The sequence below is a fragment of the Jaculus jaculus genome, chromosome 15 (genome assembly GCF_020740685.1).
Source record: "Jaculus jaculus isolate mJacJac1 chromosome 15, mJacJac1.mat.Y.cur, whole genome shotgun sequence".
Classification (NCBI taxonomy): domain Eukaryota; kingdom Metazoa; phylum Chordata; class Mammalia; order Rodentia; family Dipodidae; genus Jaculus; species Jaculus jaculus.
In genome coordinates, this window is record NC_059116.1 from 64,304,489 (window position 1) to 64,321,580 (window position 17,092).

The 17,092-nt window shown below is 39.1% G+C and overlaps 1 protein-coding gene across 1 annotated transcript in view; it reads left to right on the forward strand.

Moving 5' to 3' along the window:
* The window catches only part of Itga8 (integrin subunit alpha 8), a 213,745-nt gene that overhangs the window by 123,489 nt on the left and 73,164 nt on the right, over positions 1-17,092 (forward strand). Inside the window, exons 17-22 of the mRNA XM_045135108.1 lie at positions 149-303; positions 1,697-1,834; positions 2,285-2,352; positions 4,031-4,178; positions 9,533-9,625; positions 15,150-15,229. Coding sequence (XP_044991043.1) covers positions 149-303; positions 1,697-1,834; positions 2,285-2,352; positions 4,031-4,178; positions 9,533-9,625; positions 15,150-15,229 — 682 coding nt within the window. The remainder of the gene's footprint in view (positions 1-148; positions 304-1,696; positions 1,835-2,284; positions 2,353-4,030; positions 4,179-9,532; positions 9,626-15,149; positions 15,230-17,092) is intronic.

Sequence of the window (17,092 nt, forward strand, 5' to 3'; positions counted from 1 at the left end):
TATTTTATAACTTTTTTCTGTTCATATTTTATGTCTTATCCCAACTAGGAAAAAAATGCTTTTTGAATAAGCAACTTGAAATATGATGTCATATGCTTTTGAATATTTTTCTTCTCCTGATTCTACTTATTTTCTTTTTGTCTTTTAGCCCTGATAGTTGAGGTGCAGTTAGATTCCTTGAAGCAAAAAGGAGCCATCAAGCGAACACTCTTCCTCCGTAACCATCAGTCCCGTCTTGTCTTCCATCTCATGACAACACAGCACAAATCTCTCCATTGCAAGGATTTTATTGTTTATCTTCGAGTAAGAGTTCTAGAATTCACTTTTGTGACCTCTCACACTCAGATCTGGATTCCAACCACTTTTATCCATTTAACCATCAAATTTGTCCACAGAGATCCCCCATCTGTCTATTCCCGTTTTCTGAGGAGAAAACACTGTTTTAAGGTTGAATGTTTTCTTCTTGACCCTGACTTCAACTAACCCAGTGATCTGTTGCTATTAATTTCTCGGGCCTCCTTTTATTTTGGACATACTTTTGATAATAGCACTTAACTCAGGTGGTTTTCATTTCTGAATGCCTCCTCTCCCATGCATAAAAGTTCAACACAATTTATTTGAATTTTTATCCTATGTGAATATGTCCTGTTAGATTTTTATCAGCATACATTTCTGAGCCAACCCAGAAAAACTTAAACATTCAAAGCTTTCATTAAAAGTAATTTGCAATTGTTTTTTAAAGGTAGTATGCTTTTATAACTTTAAGATCTACCATGGCAATTAATTAGCCAAAATATTTAGAGCATAATGACCCATCTTCATTCTGCCAGCTAGATCGTGATCAGTACTCCCATTTCTTCTCTTCCTATAAAGGACATTGTTAGCAAGAGGAACCCTAGTGCAGACCAAAGGTTCACACTGCACTTGAGAATGAGAAGTTGGGCCCATGACCCTATACCTTATTCGAGCCTTGACTTGCATGAACTGAAGGGTGGCATGCACTTGTTAAGGCTGGCTACTTGTTGCACACTCCTCATCCTTGGAAGGCTTCCATTTCTTTACCTGAGGAGCCTTCAGATGCACTAAAGATGCCTTGAAGTTCATGCAAAGAAAAAACAAAGCAGACCCAGGTGTAGTGGCACACAGGTTTAATCCCAGCACTCAGTAGGTGGAGGTAGGAGGATCGTCATGAGTTCAAGGCCACCCTGAGAATACAGAGTGAATTTCAGGTCAGCCTGAGCTAGAGTGAGATCCTACCTCAAAAAAAAAAAAAAAAAGCAGAAAGAGAATTAAGATGTTTTCTTCTTCTGAGCCTAAGGAATTTAGGATTCTGACAACCTCATCCAAATAAAAGTCATGATAGTTCCCATGGCATCTATGGTATATAAGTATAATATTTTACTCTGTGACTTGACCAATTTTGTATGACTTGTCATAGGTGTAGAGTGCCTAAAGATTTCTTCTAGAGGCATATTCCAGTAAAGCTGTAGCTCTATGTGATTTCATCAATGGACTTATATTAATATACTGGCTACTATATACCACATAAATCAACATGCAGCTAATCCTGTTACAATGTTAATTGCTTCATCATTCACTTATACTGACTGAAGTCTAATGTTGTCTGGCTCACCCAGACTAACATCTTGCAGCTATTGCACAGAACCTCTCTCGAGTTTGTGATTATTTTTCCTAGGATGAAACTGAATTCCGAGATAAATTATCTCCAATCAACATCAGTTTGAATTACAGTTTAGATGATTCCAACTTTAAAGAAGGCCTAGAAGTGAAACCAATACTGAACTACTACAGAGACAACGTAGTCACTGAGCAGGTGTGTCTAAAAGGCGTCTTCTCTCCAAGCCTGCGGGGAAGGGGGTGTTACTCCTGTGATCAAAGACCTGTGTGTGTTTTCATTCTCACACAGAGACATGGGGCATCAGGGAGGTTTTCCTGCCGTGTTTTCTGAAGCAATGCATCACCATGTTTTCAGAGCCTTTCTCCTGATGCAACCAACATTTAATTTGTTCAGCACGCAGCAATAATGGAAACAACACAGGCAATAATCCTCAAAACAATGGCAGTTAGCATCCTTCATAGACAACTCAGAGCAGCTAGCGATTGGGCTGACCAACCCCAAAGCATAGGAAACGGAGCTTGTGGAATCCTCTGTAGTGAAATACGAGCTCTGGTTCAGTTTGAAGAATCATTTAGAATTTCCAGAAGGTTGGGTGTGAGTCAGGTTTTCCACGATTATTTCTGATGCCTGGCTTCATCAACACAGGCTCGCATCCTGGTGGACTGCGGCGAAGACAATCTATGTGTTCCTGACTTGAAGTTGTCAGCTAGACCGTAAGTCTAAATAAATAAATGTCTCCATCACACCTAATAGAACACAGGTGTTTGTTTAAAGCGGCTCTCAAGAAAGAATACGTGGCCAACAGCTAGAGGGGGGAAGCGACACATGAAGTTGTTGAGGTCAGTCACACTTTGGGTTAGCCTATAGTCTGGTCACTGGTGTCAAATGACACACCCTGAGATCTTGCCTGCACCGGTTCATCTTTCAGCAAAAGTGTGGGGGAAGTGCCTTTGTTAAAAGTGAACTCGTGTTATGGTGTGGCTCAGGTTATATTTACTTGCCTTAGTTAAGTGAGTAAAGGGTTTAGACAGGCCAGTTCCATCTATACCTTAACAAAACTTGTTTTTGCAGCACACCATGACTCAAAGGCATCCTTAAAACTGTCAAAACAAAATTAATTTTCATTTACTGGGTGAAACACTTAAAAAGACACACTGGGGAGTAAGTCAGAAGGTGTCACAAAGTCAGATGAAAATCAAAGAGCTTCACAGCCACCAGTGATGGGGAGGCCTGACTTTAGAACTGGTCATTGCTCTGTGTTATGTTATCGAAAGAAATAGGAGTCAAACATAAAACACCCTCTGGTAGAAAAAGCAGATCTGTACTCCTGTCTCCAGAAACTCCCTCACTACCAATGTTTGGAATTTGCTTGCTAATCTCTAAAGAGGAGTTTTCTCAAAGTTCATAATTCAGCAAGTGTCAAAAGCAATAGCTTTGAGTAGAGGTCAGAGGTGGAAGAGGCACTTCTAAATATTGGTTTCATTTGGAGTTCAAAGTGAGTTAAGTTTCCTTAAAATGCCTCAAAACCTTCTATTGACCATTTCAGATTTTGTTTCATCGGACTATTTTTTTCTCTCAACATCCACATCGCAGTGTCTCCGTCTCACTTTGTAAAACCATCTCCTCCTTTCCCCACGCGCATTTCCTTCCTCCCTCACGCACGCACGATGTGCCCAAACTGCCTCATTCTGGCTCCTAAGCCAAACGTTCAGTTCGCTGGGAATTTGTTAGCCAATTGCTCAGCATGAGGGTGGCTTCATGTTGATCATGAAGGGAGAATCACCGCCACTGGAACCTTCAGGTGATAGAAAGCAGCTTTGTGGCTGAGAGCCGGGTATTAAGCAGTATCCGCACACCCCTGGCTGTGCTTCATCCAGAAATGGTTCTCTTGATTTTCCCCACGACTGTTCGTGATGATCTTCTCTTTCACTTCTAGTCTTGCATTTGCCATTTTTCCTCCTTTGCTTGTTTTTCTATGCTTGTCTATGTGTTTTCTTGTGACACAGTCTTTTGTGTAACCTGAGATGCACTAAAACTCACTATGTAGATCAACCGGGCCTCAAACTTGGGATTCTCCTACCCAGTCTCCCAGGTGCTAGGATTCCTGGCCTGCATGGCCACATTCTGCCTTCTAAATTCTTACATAAAATATCCAAGATGCCAGAGAAGCAGTTACTTAATCATTATTCTTTTTTTGTAGTTTTTCTTTTCTTTTCTTTTTCTTCAAGGTAGGGTCTCACTCTAGCCCAGGCTGATGTGGAATTCACTATGGAGTCTCCGGGTGGCCTTGAACTCACCGTGATCTTCCTACCTCTGCTCTCGCCTACTGGGATTAAAGGCGTGTACCACCACGGCCAGCTTTTAATCATTATTATTAAACTGCATTTCTAGAGATAAGCATCAGATAATCATTGGTGATGAAAACCACCTTATGCTTATAATAAATGCAAGAAATGAAGGGGAAGGAGCCTATGAAGCCGAGCTCTTCATCATGATCCCAGAAGAGGCGGATTATGTTGGGATTGAGCGCAACACTAAGGTAACTCCAAGAAATTATTGAAGTGAAAAGCTAGGTATGTCTTTGAATTCAAGTAGATGTTAAGTAGGTCCAGTGGGGCTGTCTTTCCTCCTAAATGAAAGAAAGCAAAATAAAACAGTACTGTACTTTGTTAACACATAATGCCCTTTCTTTTCTCTCCGGCTTTTCAAACCTTATTCTGACTTCCTTTAGGTCCAAGAGGGTCACAGGAGGCCTGGGTTTTATTATTGCCTAGGGAAGAAGAGAAACTTGTCCCTGCTAAGAACTGATAACTGCCTGGACAGGAACTGGAAAGGAAACAAGTTAATGTTTCCTTCTTCTTGGTCACCCTTGTTGAGATTGTGACTAGAAACAACCTCTTTCCTCCTCATGTGCCAGGTCTCAGTGTCATTGCTTATTACAGTGACACCAGTGCTACATATGATTGTCATGTGCATTGTCAGAGCATGAATCTCGTGTGCGTGTGTGTGTGTGTGTGTGTACCCTGGAGACCTACAGTGTTGGTTGCTTGTTCTCAAACACCATTAGAAATAGGCTGAGATAGTAAGGCACATCTGTAATCAGGAGGCTGAGACAGAGGGGTCATGAGTTCCAGGTCTACCTGAACTAAATACCAAGACCCTGACTGAAAACACCAAGGCAAGCAAGCACACAAATAAACCCAAGTGTTATGAATGCCTTATAGATTAATAGAGGGCCTCTGCTGCAGAAAGATAGAAGACTAGCCACTAAGGACAGAGGCGAAGCTTCACTTTCATGGGAACTCCATCAATACCTACTGGTGTATTTTTTATTTAATTAGAATTTATTAAATGTCTACTATGTCCCCAAAACTACATTATCTGAAGCTTTCATGGTCTAGTGATTGAATAACTTAATGGAATCACATCCTTCCATTGTCATGCTGATATTTTTATTTATTTTTTTGTTTGTTTGTTTGTTTATTGGAGAGAGAGAGAATGGGCTTGCCAGTGTCTCATACCACTGCAAGTGAATTCCAGACACATATACTACTTCGTGCATTTGGCTTTACATGGGTACTGGGGAATCAAACCAAGGCTGTCAGGCTTTGCAAGCAAGCACCTTTAATCACTGACCTATCTCTCCAGCCCCCATGCTGATATTTTAAAGCCGTTTAAAATCTTAGGGAAAGAGACTAAAATGGATGTGTGCACCTATAATCTCAGCACTTAGGAGGCTGGGATAGAAGGACCAAAAGTTCAAGGCCAGCCTGGCTGCATAGGAAGACCCTGTATCAGCAACAAGACTTAAGGGGCATGAAATCATTTATTCACATTTCTAGTTTCACAGATTCTTGTTTTAGTTGATATATCTTCTCAGTTAATAAAAAAAGTTCAGGTATCTTTGCAAATATTTAAAAACATTTTGCATTTCTATTGAAGAAGCTGATAGAAAAAAAAGATCTGCAAAACTCATCAAGTTGTATACACCAGGTATGTATAGCTTTTTGTATGCCAACCATACCTCAGTAAAGTGACACACAGACTACAGATTGTTTGACTCTATATGCATGCTTTACTTTAATCCTGTTCATTTCTTCAATCATAAAACTTACCAAACTGGGCTGGAGAGATGGTTTAACAGTTAAGGTACTTGCCTGCAAAGCCTAAGAATGTATGTTTGAACCTCCAGGTCCCACGAAGACAGATGCATTGTGATGCAAGCATTTAATGTCACACATGTGCAAAAGGGGGCACATGCAAGTGGAGTTCATTAACAATGATTGAAAGGCCCTGGCATACCCATTTTCTTTCTCTCTCTCTTTCTGAAATACAATAATAATAAAGATAACTTTCAAAAAAGTTGGCAAGCCGGGTGTGGTGGTGCACGCCTTTAATCCCAGCACTCGGGAGGCAGAGGTAGGAGGATCGCCATGAGTTCAAGGTCACCCTGAGACTACAGAGTTAATTCCAGGTCAGCCTGGACCAGAGTGAGACCCTACCTCGAAAAACCAAAAAAAAAAAAAAAAAAAAAAAAAAAAAAAAGTTGTCAAACTCTATTGTAATTAGGTTTCCATTGTTTGTAACAATTGTTTATAAAATTATCTGTTAGAATTTTTATAACTATGGCTGGAGAAATGGCTTAGCGGTTAAGGAACTTGCTTGCAAGCTTGATGACCCAGGTCCAAATCCCCAGTACCCACATAAAAAAAAAACAAAAAAACAACCAGACGGATACACAAAGTGGCAAAAGGCCCTGGCAGGCCCCTTCTTTCCCCCCCTTTCTCCCCCTTCTATAAATAATAATGAATAATTTTTTTTAAAAAAATGACATTATTTGTAAAACAATTAATAGCAAAATTCTTTAAAGAAAAAGAATTGCTATAATTAGAAATTCAGTGAGGACAAGTGGGACCTTTTATCAGAACCTGGTAAATAGCAGGTCCAATGTAAATATTTTTAGTGAATGACTAAGTGAATGAATAATGTTCTAAGAGCTACAAATGGATTTAAACAAAAATGTCCCTGAAACCACTAAGAAAAATAATGTAGAAACATCTAGAAAAAAATACAGTTGTTTTTTCATTATAGAGAGGAAATTAAGGTTAAAAAAAGAAAGAGGGTGAAGGGGATGTAGGAGGGGGAAAACTCCTTGATTGCTGTCAAAAGCTATTTCCAGAAAGCTTGTAAAATGTATGTGTAACCTTGAACTCCTAAGCAAGATAAAAATATTAACTATAGATAGTAAATCCTTGAATTATAGTCAAGGGACACATAGGCATGTTTGAAAGGTTTGTGTTTCTGTTTTCATGATTCATAATCCCAACATGAGGCATTGCTACGTAATCAGGATTGCCTGTGAGTTCTAAATACATGCTAAACGCACTTATTAGTAAAGTGATCACCAGCTTCTGTTTGTTTGTTTGTTTTCAGTGGTGGGAGGAGTGGCTTTGTTCCTAAAGTAACATGAAATGGAGAATCACTGCTAAAATCTTTCTTTGAGAATCTCACACTATTTCCTTACATACAGTTCTGGTAGTGCTGACATGGACCAGCCCTGGTGTGCTGACCTCTCAGAAGCTCCCAGGAGGGTGGTCCTTTGTGAAAGCCAAAATGACAGGAGGCATTCACAGCATCTCATGAGTTAGCGTGAAATAAAGTCGTGCAAATAATGCCATCAAATGCCGAGCAGTAATTCAGGACCCGGGGCTGGAGAGATGGCTCAGTGGTTAAAAGGCACTTGCTTGCAAAGCCTTCTGGTTTGGTTCAATTCCCCAGCCACACAAGTCAAGTTCAGTTCTTCAGGCACATAAGTTTCAGCTCATATACACAAATTTTTAAAAATAATTTAAATAATAATTTAACATACACAAATAACTTTTAAAAATATAAGGCCGTTGGTAGTTTCTGTTTTGTTTTGTTTTAATTAGCTTATAAGATAACAGTTTTCCTTGTGGTGTTTCCAGATACACTGTGATTTAGATTATACTCTCCCCCCCCCCACCATCTCCCTGCCTCACCTTTTTCCACTGCATCTTTCTGTCCCCAGTGTTCCGACTTCCACGTTCGCTCTCATTGTTCTGTTATCCCTGCTTCCTTCTCATAGAGCCTTCGTTGCTTCACTTGGGCCCCTTTCTAACTCTCTGGCTTTTAGCTGTGTGTCCTCCCACCTAGATACACATAGTAACAACTAGAAGCTAGGATCTGCATGTGAGAGAGCATGTGGTATTTGTCTTTCAGAGCCTGGGTTACTTCCCTTAATAGAATGGTTTCCAGTTCCATCTATTTTCCTGCAAATCTCTTTATTTTACTTTTCCTTATAGCTGAATGATATTTTACATACACAATTTCATAATACATCTAGACTGATTCCACTTCCATACTGTTGTGAAAAGAGCAGCCATAGACACGGGTATGCAAGTGTAGAAGGTTGTGTGTGAGCACGGGTGTGTACTTTGTATATATGGGCACCAGACATGTACCTGTGTCACAGGATAGTTTTATTTTCACTTTTTTTTCTAAACTTTTTTTTTTCAATTTTATTTATTTATTTATTTGTCAGATAAAGAGGGAGGGAGAGAGAGAGGGAACGGGTGCACCAGAGCCTCCAGACACTGCAAACGAACTTCAGATGCATGCGCCCCCTTGTGCATCTGGCTAACGTGGGTTCTGGGGAATTGAACCTGGGTCCTTCGGCTTCGCAGGCAAATGTCTTAACTGCTAAGCCATCCCTCCAGCCCTATTTTCACTTTTTTGAGAAGCCTCCAAATTAATGTCCACCAGGTGGATTTCTAGGTAATGGCAGTTGCATGGGGACCTAGGCAGGGCTTGGAGAAATAGCCAGCAGCAGAGAAAAGGCTCTTCCTCTTCCTCTTCTGGGTGCCTTACCTAGTAGTTAGTTCCAAGAACCTCTGTTAACTTGACTGCTACAAACTCTAATCAGGAAAGGACACAGGAAGCAGGAAAGTGACCTGAAAAAATGATTGAAACTGACCCTTAAATATTAATCAGGAGGCACAGGGAAAAGGGGAGTAATTAAGAAGTATAATGATGTGTATATGAAAATTTCATACTGAAGCCATTACTTTGTAAACTTACTTAAGAATTAACTTAAGGGCTGGAGAGACGGCTTAGTGGCTGAGGCGCTTGCCTGCGAAGCTCAATGGCTCATGTTCAGTTCTCCAGGTCCCACATAAGCCAGACACTGTGCGACACAGGTACACAAGGTCTCACCTGTGCACAAGGGGGCGCATGCTTCTGGAGTTTGATTGCAGAAGCTGGATGCTCTGGCATGCCAATTCTCTCTCTCTCTCTCTCTGTCTCTCTCACACACAACAAAGACCAGTCTATTGAGCTTGCCTCAAAAAAATTAATTTAAAAAATACATCTGAAATATTTGAAGATTGGACCAATTTTACTGTGTCATCTCAAAATGAGAAAGTGATGAGTAGAAATTTGTGTTCAAAGCAATTTTCTTGCCAAAAAAAAAGTCTTGTGATAAGTGCATGAATGACTGTTATATGGTTTTTGGAATATTAATGTAAGGAATATGTCAATTTATTCATGCTTAATGATTTTCTATCTTTATTTTCTGAGTTTAACAATAAGGTGTTTGAAGATAATATCCAAAATGCTCACATAAATACTATTTGAGTATTGCATTCCTCAATGAAACAGGTGTTTACCACTTAACACATTTCATTCTAAAATTTAACTTCTGCTTTTTCCGCTCAGCTTACTGTCCTGAGTCACTGGTTAACTCCTGGGCAGCACCACCTACACAGGTGTCTGAAGTCAAGGCGAACACCCCCCACACTCCAGGCCAGATTGCTTGGGACAGGATGTAATTTATTCTGCCCCCTGAATTTCATGCTTGTGTTTCTCCCCCTGTAGGGGCTGCGGCCACTGAGCTGTGAATACAAGATGGAAAATGTGACCAGGATGGTTGTCTGTGACCTGGGGAACCCTATGGCGGCTGGAACAAATGTAAGAGAAACCATTGGTACTTACTCATTCTCGCCTAATTGAGTTTTACAGAGAACCAGTAGAAAACACCCCAATTAGCACTCAGCAACTCGGCAAACAGCAACTCAACAAATTAGGCAGGAAATTGCCTGCATGGTGGGATTTACTATTATAACCTCTGCAGCGTGATAACTGAAGGTCAAAACCAAAACGCTGTGTGTCTGAACGTGTTTCATCTCCAAGTCACCGTTCTTGTTCTTTTAATTCAAAAAAGAAATTCATTAAGCAAAAAAAGGTTAATCTGTTTAAAACAGATTTTAATAAAGAAAAATATTTTATTCAAATACACATTCCTTATAAGTATCCACAGTATTTTAATGTCATAGCTGTTGTCATACCCATCTAGCTCTTGAATCAGCTCTACAAAGTAGTAGAGGGGATGTAAGGGGTGAGCGGATTTAGAGTTTAACCTTTTATAAAATTAAATTTGAAATTAGGGTTTGAGAAATGGCTTAGTGGTGAAGGCACTTGCCTGCAAAGCCGAAGGACCCAGCTTCAATTCCCCATACACATGTAAAGCCAGTTGCCCAATGTGGCACACGCATCTGGAGTTCGTTTGCAATGGCTAGAGGCCCTGGCATGCCCGTTCTCCTCTCTATTTGCCTTTCTCTCTCAAATAAATAAATTAACTAATTAAATTAAAATTTAGAAAAAAAATACAGAAAACTATAGAATGGAAAAAAGATATATAATGATTTTGCAAAAGAATAGGATTTGTTTTTATCTTCTATTACTTCTTTAGCTTTTCTCCTTTCTGTTACCAGATTTAAGATTTTATCTTCTGGAGAACTTGGAAACAATAAATTTAGTTTATGTAACCACAGGTTAAGTACACATGTAATAGCTTCTTACAATAAACATAGCAGTAAGTCACAAAAATCTGAAATGCTACTTAATTCAATTATAATAAACAAATCCTACATATTCCTTTATTTTAAATAAAATTTTCTTGTTTATCAATGAAATGGCCTCTTTGAACAAAATAAGCGTTCAAAGGTTTGTATTAGAACAACCTACTTCCTGATAGACCCCAAACAGTGCTGGCCCTCCGCTGTCCTTTAAAAGGGAGCTCTGGGTTCAGGTACATGCATTTTAAAGGTGCTGGTAAGTCTCCTAGAGAATTAATCTCATAGCTCATCATTTCTCATACTTGGGCATTTGAAACTTTTTTTTCAGACAATACCAATCAGTATAAATTGAGAAATTTATATATTATGCTAGAATATTTCTGCTCTCTTATACTATACTATTGCACTGATCTTGAGTATTTTTAAAACTATGCCAAGCTATAATCTAGTAAACTTCTTGTGTCAAAAATATTTTAATAAAAGATAAATTTTGATAAGAGATTACATTTGGTTACTATGGATTGACTCTGTTATAAAAGCAACCCAAGAAAGTAGGTACTTTTTATTTCTTTAATGTTAATTAGTTGCATTTCACCCATCTTCTGGACAAGAAGACTCTGGCCTGAGGAAGTCAAATCTGTTGCCTGAGTTCACACCAATGACAGAAGATAGATGTAGGGTTCAGAGCAGGCCTGAGCCAAAGCCCACATTCTATCTGATCTGCAACATTGTGGAAAAGCACCCAGATAAAAACTAACGAATCACAGATGAGATGTTAAAGAGACGCCAGGAAAGGTAGAGAATGCAGTGTTTGAACTGAGATACTGGAACATGTTTTCATTATAGTCCTTTTATTTGGAAGATAAAAACCCTCTTGCTTATTTTCAAGAAAAATAAAGATCCAACCACCCAATTTGATATAAAGAGAATTAACTAAGGGCAAGTAGAATTAAATTGACATGGTAGCAATAATGTCAACATTTACAGGCATAGTAACTCATCCCTTTTCCATTAAAAGTATTAAATCTAGACCATAGATGGTCTAAAGTTATCAATAAAAAAGAATAAAATAGGAACAAGAACTGCCCACCAGTATCATTCAGAGAGAAGGGTAAAAATGGCAGTGTGGTCTTAACTGTGGACGTGTTTATGTAAAAGGATGTCAATCCATTTTACCAGAAAATAATCTCTAGAAGACAGGAAAGTAAATTGTTTATATTCATTTATCTCCGAGGTCTATACTAGAAGAAACCTAATAGCTTTCTTATCTTACCCTTTAATGCCCTTAAGCACATCAAATTTTATTGCATTCTGTTTTGTTATAAAAACACTTTGATTTATTTACTTCTTCATTTTGTACTTTGAAAAGACTCTCACTCAGTGTAGTAAAATTCTAAATGGAAATATAGATCCACTATTTAAAGAGCATCATATAACACCAGAAATATTTATCTTGGTCCTAATATTTAAAAAAATAGTTTTCAAATGACCCTTAATTTTAACTTTAAAAAGGTAAGTCAGTAATCAAAAATCTGACTTTTCCTTTTTTAACTTTTATTTATTTATTTGAGAAAAAGAGAGAGAGAGGGAGGGAGAATAGCCACACCAGGGCCTTCAGCCACCACAAACAAACTTCAGCCACATATGCCACCTTGTGCATATGGCTTACATGGATCCTGGGGAATTGAACTTGGGTCCTTTGGCTTTCCTTGCAGGTACCTTAACTTCTAAGCCACCACTCCAGCCCTAATTTCTAAATAGTGAGGTCATTTCATATATTAACCATACTAATATAAATAAATAGTTGTTATGTAAATAAGGTCCATAACTTGCAAATTTTTTCAAACAAGAAAATGGTGGGGGGGGAGGAAGTAAGCCAAAGACGTTTTTAAATCAATGTCCAGAAATCTAGTCTAGTGGTTGGAATTTTCCAGTATGAGTTGTCATGGCTATGTGTCATCCCATATAAATTCTTTTCTAAAAAATATGTTTATTTATTTATTTGACAGAGAAAGAGGGGGAGAGAGAGAAAGAGAGAGAGGGAATGGGCATACCAGGGCCTACAGCCACTACAAACGAACTCCAGACACGTGCAGCTCCTTGTTCATTTGGCTATCGTGGGTCCTGGGGAATCGAACCTGGGTCCTTTGGCTTTGCAGGCAAAATGCCTTAACTGCTAAGCCATCCCTTCAGCCCCCATGTGAATTCTTCTATGAAGAAAACCGACCTTCAATAGCTTTGATCACAATATAGCAAGAGTTCTATGGCTACACACATCAAATGAGGACATACTCTTATTCTTTCATTGAGTGTTTTAACTTTTTATTGAAAACTTCCATACATGCACATAGTGTATTTTGATCATCTTCTCTTCCCATTACCTTCTTTTTTCCTCTTTCCCTCAACCCCTTCCACTGAATCCAATCTTTCTAACTATTCTCATTTCTAATTTAATGTCATTTTTGGCCCTCCTTGCTCATCCAAAATATTAATGGCTCCATTATCATGTAAGACTTACATAGATAATTATAACTAGCCACTGTGAGATTAGAAATTCAATGGGAAAAAGCCAGATATGGTGGTGCATGCCTTTAGTCCTAGCATTTGGGAGGCAGAGGCAGGTGGATCACCATGAGTTCAAGGCTACCCTGAGACTACATAGTGAATTCCAGGTCAGCCTGAGCTAGAGTGAGACCCTACACCTGAAAACAACAACAACAACAAAAGATACTCCACTCCATGTCAGGAAAGCAGTATTCCAAAGTACTCCTCCATCCTCTGGCTTTTAATTTCCTTCTGCCCCTTCTTCCATTGTATTCTCTAATCCTTGGAGGAAATTATAGAAATGTCTCTTTTAGTGTTGAGCACAAATAGTCACCTTTCAGAACTTTGAAGAGCTTTGTGTTTCCCTAGTACTTACCACTATTAACAAAAAGCTTGTGTGAGTTCTCTTTAAGCAACTGTATTCCCCCCTTCTAAGCTGCACCACCATATGCCTATTGCTGTCTGATAATGCAGATACAAACATATAGTACTCTCATTCAATATGAATTTCAACATTGGCAATATTGTAAAGCAGAAGACGAAATCAAGAAGGGAAAAGTCTACCTGGTTTAGGCTGTGGCATCAGCCATTCATTTGAGCTGGGCATCTCTTAGCCTGAGTTACAAAGCCTGCATAGGAGTCTTCAAATAGAAAAAGCAGGGGGAAAAAAACTAAAAATTGTCCAAAGAAGTACAAAGAGCATATGTAGTTGTCCATCAGAAAAATAGCACATTTGAAATGAGGGCTTTCTCAGTTCTGGGGCTTAAAGGTTGCCTGTGTTTTATAATCAAGACCCGTGTAGGTTCAGCACCAGCTTTACCATTTGCCTAGAACAAGTCACATGAATCAGAAAGCAGCTACTTGTAAGGTAGTTGAATCATGACGGGGTAAGTGAAGATGCTAAGGTGGCTCATCCAGAAAGGGCTTGTGAAATGAGGAGGAGGACAATGCATGACAAAATGACATTGTTTTATGTCCTATGATTGCTGATCCACATTAACATGGGGTTTTACTATTAGTTTGAGTTTCACACTGTGTTGGGTGTGCATTAACTCGAGCATCTGCTTTGCTGGGATTCACACTCTGGCTCTGTAGTTCATTAGTTCTGCACCTAGAGCAGGGCTCTTGCTCTCTAATCCCCAGATTGCTATTGGGTTGTAAAACTGTCACCAATAGCAGTACCTCCCTCATGGCAGTGGCTGTGGTTACATGAGAGTGTAGAGTACAACACTTGGAAGACTGGTATCATTTTACATACATATTAACTACTATTTTTCCCTCATTATTTATCCATTTTTAAATGTTTTCAAATTATAAAATTATTATAAAAATATTAAGAAAGAATTGTGAGTTTAGAAAATCTAATCCATACAGCAATAGCCACAAACAATATTATTTTGGAATATTTCATTGCAATACATTCCTACTGGTATCTAGGAATTTTTTATGCCCATAGGCATTCAAAATTATAGCTGAAGCCAGGTGTGGTGGCACATGCCTTTAATCCCAGCACTCAGGAGGTAGGAGGATTGATGTGAGTTCGAGGCCACCCTGAGACTTTGTAGTGAATTCCAGGTCAGCCTGGGCTAGAGCAAAATCCTACCTTGAAAAACCAAAAAAAATCATGGCTGAAACACACTGCACCCAGAACTGTGTGATCTTTATTCTTCAGTGGTCATTATCGCACTAGAAGCATTATCTACATCATTACATTGACACCACAGCTATGACTGCAACAGCTACACAGGAATCCACCAAACACTGACGCATCATTGCTCTCTACATCAATTTCCTCTCATGTTTCTGTTGTTTGTAAGTTGTGCATAGGAAATGTCACAGGAGAAAAGGGAGTATGAGGCTAGATGAAGAGAGAGAACCCAAGTATGCAGTGACCTGGGTCTTCTGGGCCCTGCAGTCTCATTGTATACCTTCCGCTTGGCTCGCAGAGGTCCAGTGCAGAAGGAGATAAAAGGATGCCAGAGTGATTCAGAGTGCGGGGGAGGGGGATTGCTTAGCAATTTTCATGCTGTGTATAAAGTCCTTCTATGAAATAACTTTGTATCCCATGTGTATTTTGTTGCTGTTGCTTTCAGTATTCTCTGGGTCTCCGATTTGCAGTTCCACGTCTGGAGAAAACAAACATGAGTATAAACTTTGATCTCCAAGTAAGAAGGTTAGCATTTTCTTTAAATATATACATATCTATTTTTTGGTGTGGGTGTTGTGCCATGATGCATGTGTGAAGGTCAGAGGACAGCCTGGGTGTCAGCCTTCACTTTCTACCTTGTTTGAGAAGGTTTCTTATTGTTCACCACTGCGTAGGCCAGGCTGGCTGGCACATAAGTTTTGGATGATTCGCCTGTCTCTGCCTCACATTTTACCATAATATGGCTGGGATTATAGAAGCTCACCAATACATCCAGTTTTACATGGGTCTTAAGAACCCAAACACAGGTGGTTACCCTTGCATAGCAAGTGCCTTCATCACTGAGCTGTCATCCAAGCCCCAGGGTAGACCACTGCATGCTTACTTTATTGATGACAATCATTGTGGAGAGATTCATGGTGAGCTCTGCAGAAGCATGCCTATGCACATTAAAAGTCCTTCTGAAAACAGAATCTAAATTCTAAACTTTCACAGCTGTTATCCTTATTTTTCTGTTACTTAACTTTATATTTCAATATTTGAGATTTCCAAAAAAATTGCATTATGCAGACCAAGATATGACAGTCAGATTTTGTTCTGGACACCTTCACAAGTTGTTTCACCTCCACTTTTCTCCATTTCCAGGCACATGGCTGTTATATTATCCTGTGATAATCAACCCATTCCCACCATACCCCATGCTCTCTGCTGGGAGTCAGCTAATCTTGGGAACTAGCTTATTGAAATCTTGAAGTCTCCTGAATAGCTAAGAATTACTGAGCCTCTGGTAGTTTCCTGGGAAGCTCCACGGCAGGATGCAGGTGGCATGATCCTATACTCGGGGGCAAGGCCTTCGCTAGCAACAACAAACCAAGCCTTGCAAATAGCTGCCCCTCTTCCAAGGGATGGCCTTGTGCAAGGATTTGACTGTGACCTCATTCTTTTATTGTCTATTCTGTTTGTTCCTTTGTGGCCAAAAATATTCCATGAGCAGGAAAACCCACAGAGAAGTGAGGAACGCAGGTCAGGGTTTCCCAGCTATGAACGTCAACCATTGGAATGGAATCACTGTAATAGGCTTAAGACCCAGTAGAAAATGAAATTGAATGGAATATGATAAATGTAATCTAGTATACATAATAATCCTATGCATGCAACACTCCTGAAAAATACACAGTGTATAGCTAGATTGCCTATGAAACAGATTGTTTGCAATCTGCAGTTTCGAAAGCTTTAAAACACTCACATAAACAGCACATGTATATATTCCATACTTACTTGTATCTTGCCCAGCATCTTGAATCTTGTTCTAACCATAGAAATGACTATAAAGTGAATTCCTACTTCATTCACAAATGTTAATGCAATTTGGCTAATCTCTAATTATACCTTAATATCTTATACGAATAAAGGTATTAGAGGGTGATAACTTTTTATAATAACTACTCCAAGTGCCAGATTACTTGTAACAGCTGTAACAACAGAAGGTTTAAAGTATATATATCTGGAATTCACTATGTTGTCGCAGGGTAGCCTTGAACTCATGGCACTCCTCCTACCTCTGCCTCCCAAGTGCTGGGATTAAAGATGTGTGCCACCATGCCTGGTGGTTTAGAATATTTTTAAATGTTTAAATCCCAAAAGACTTTTATATTTTTAAACACCTGCCTCAAATTTTTGTGACAGCTTTCAAAGGAAAGAAGGTATTCTAATTTGTGTCATTTTCTCACCTTAATTAGATCTTTCTTGAATTTAGCTTACATATTTTCTGGTAAATCTTAGGGGTCTTTAAAAAATTGTATCCACATTAGAAATAGGGTGCATAAGGATTGTATTCTTCAATAAGGCTCCCCATTTTATCAAAAAACTATGAAATTCTTCATATCTACA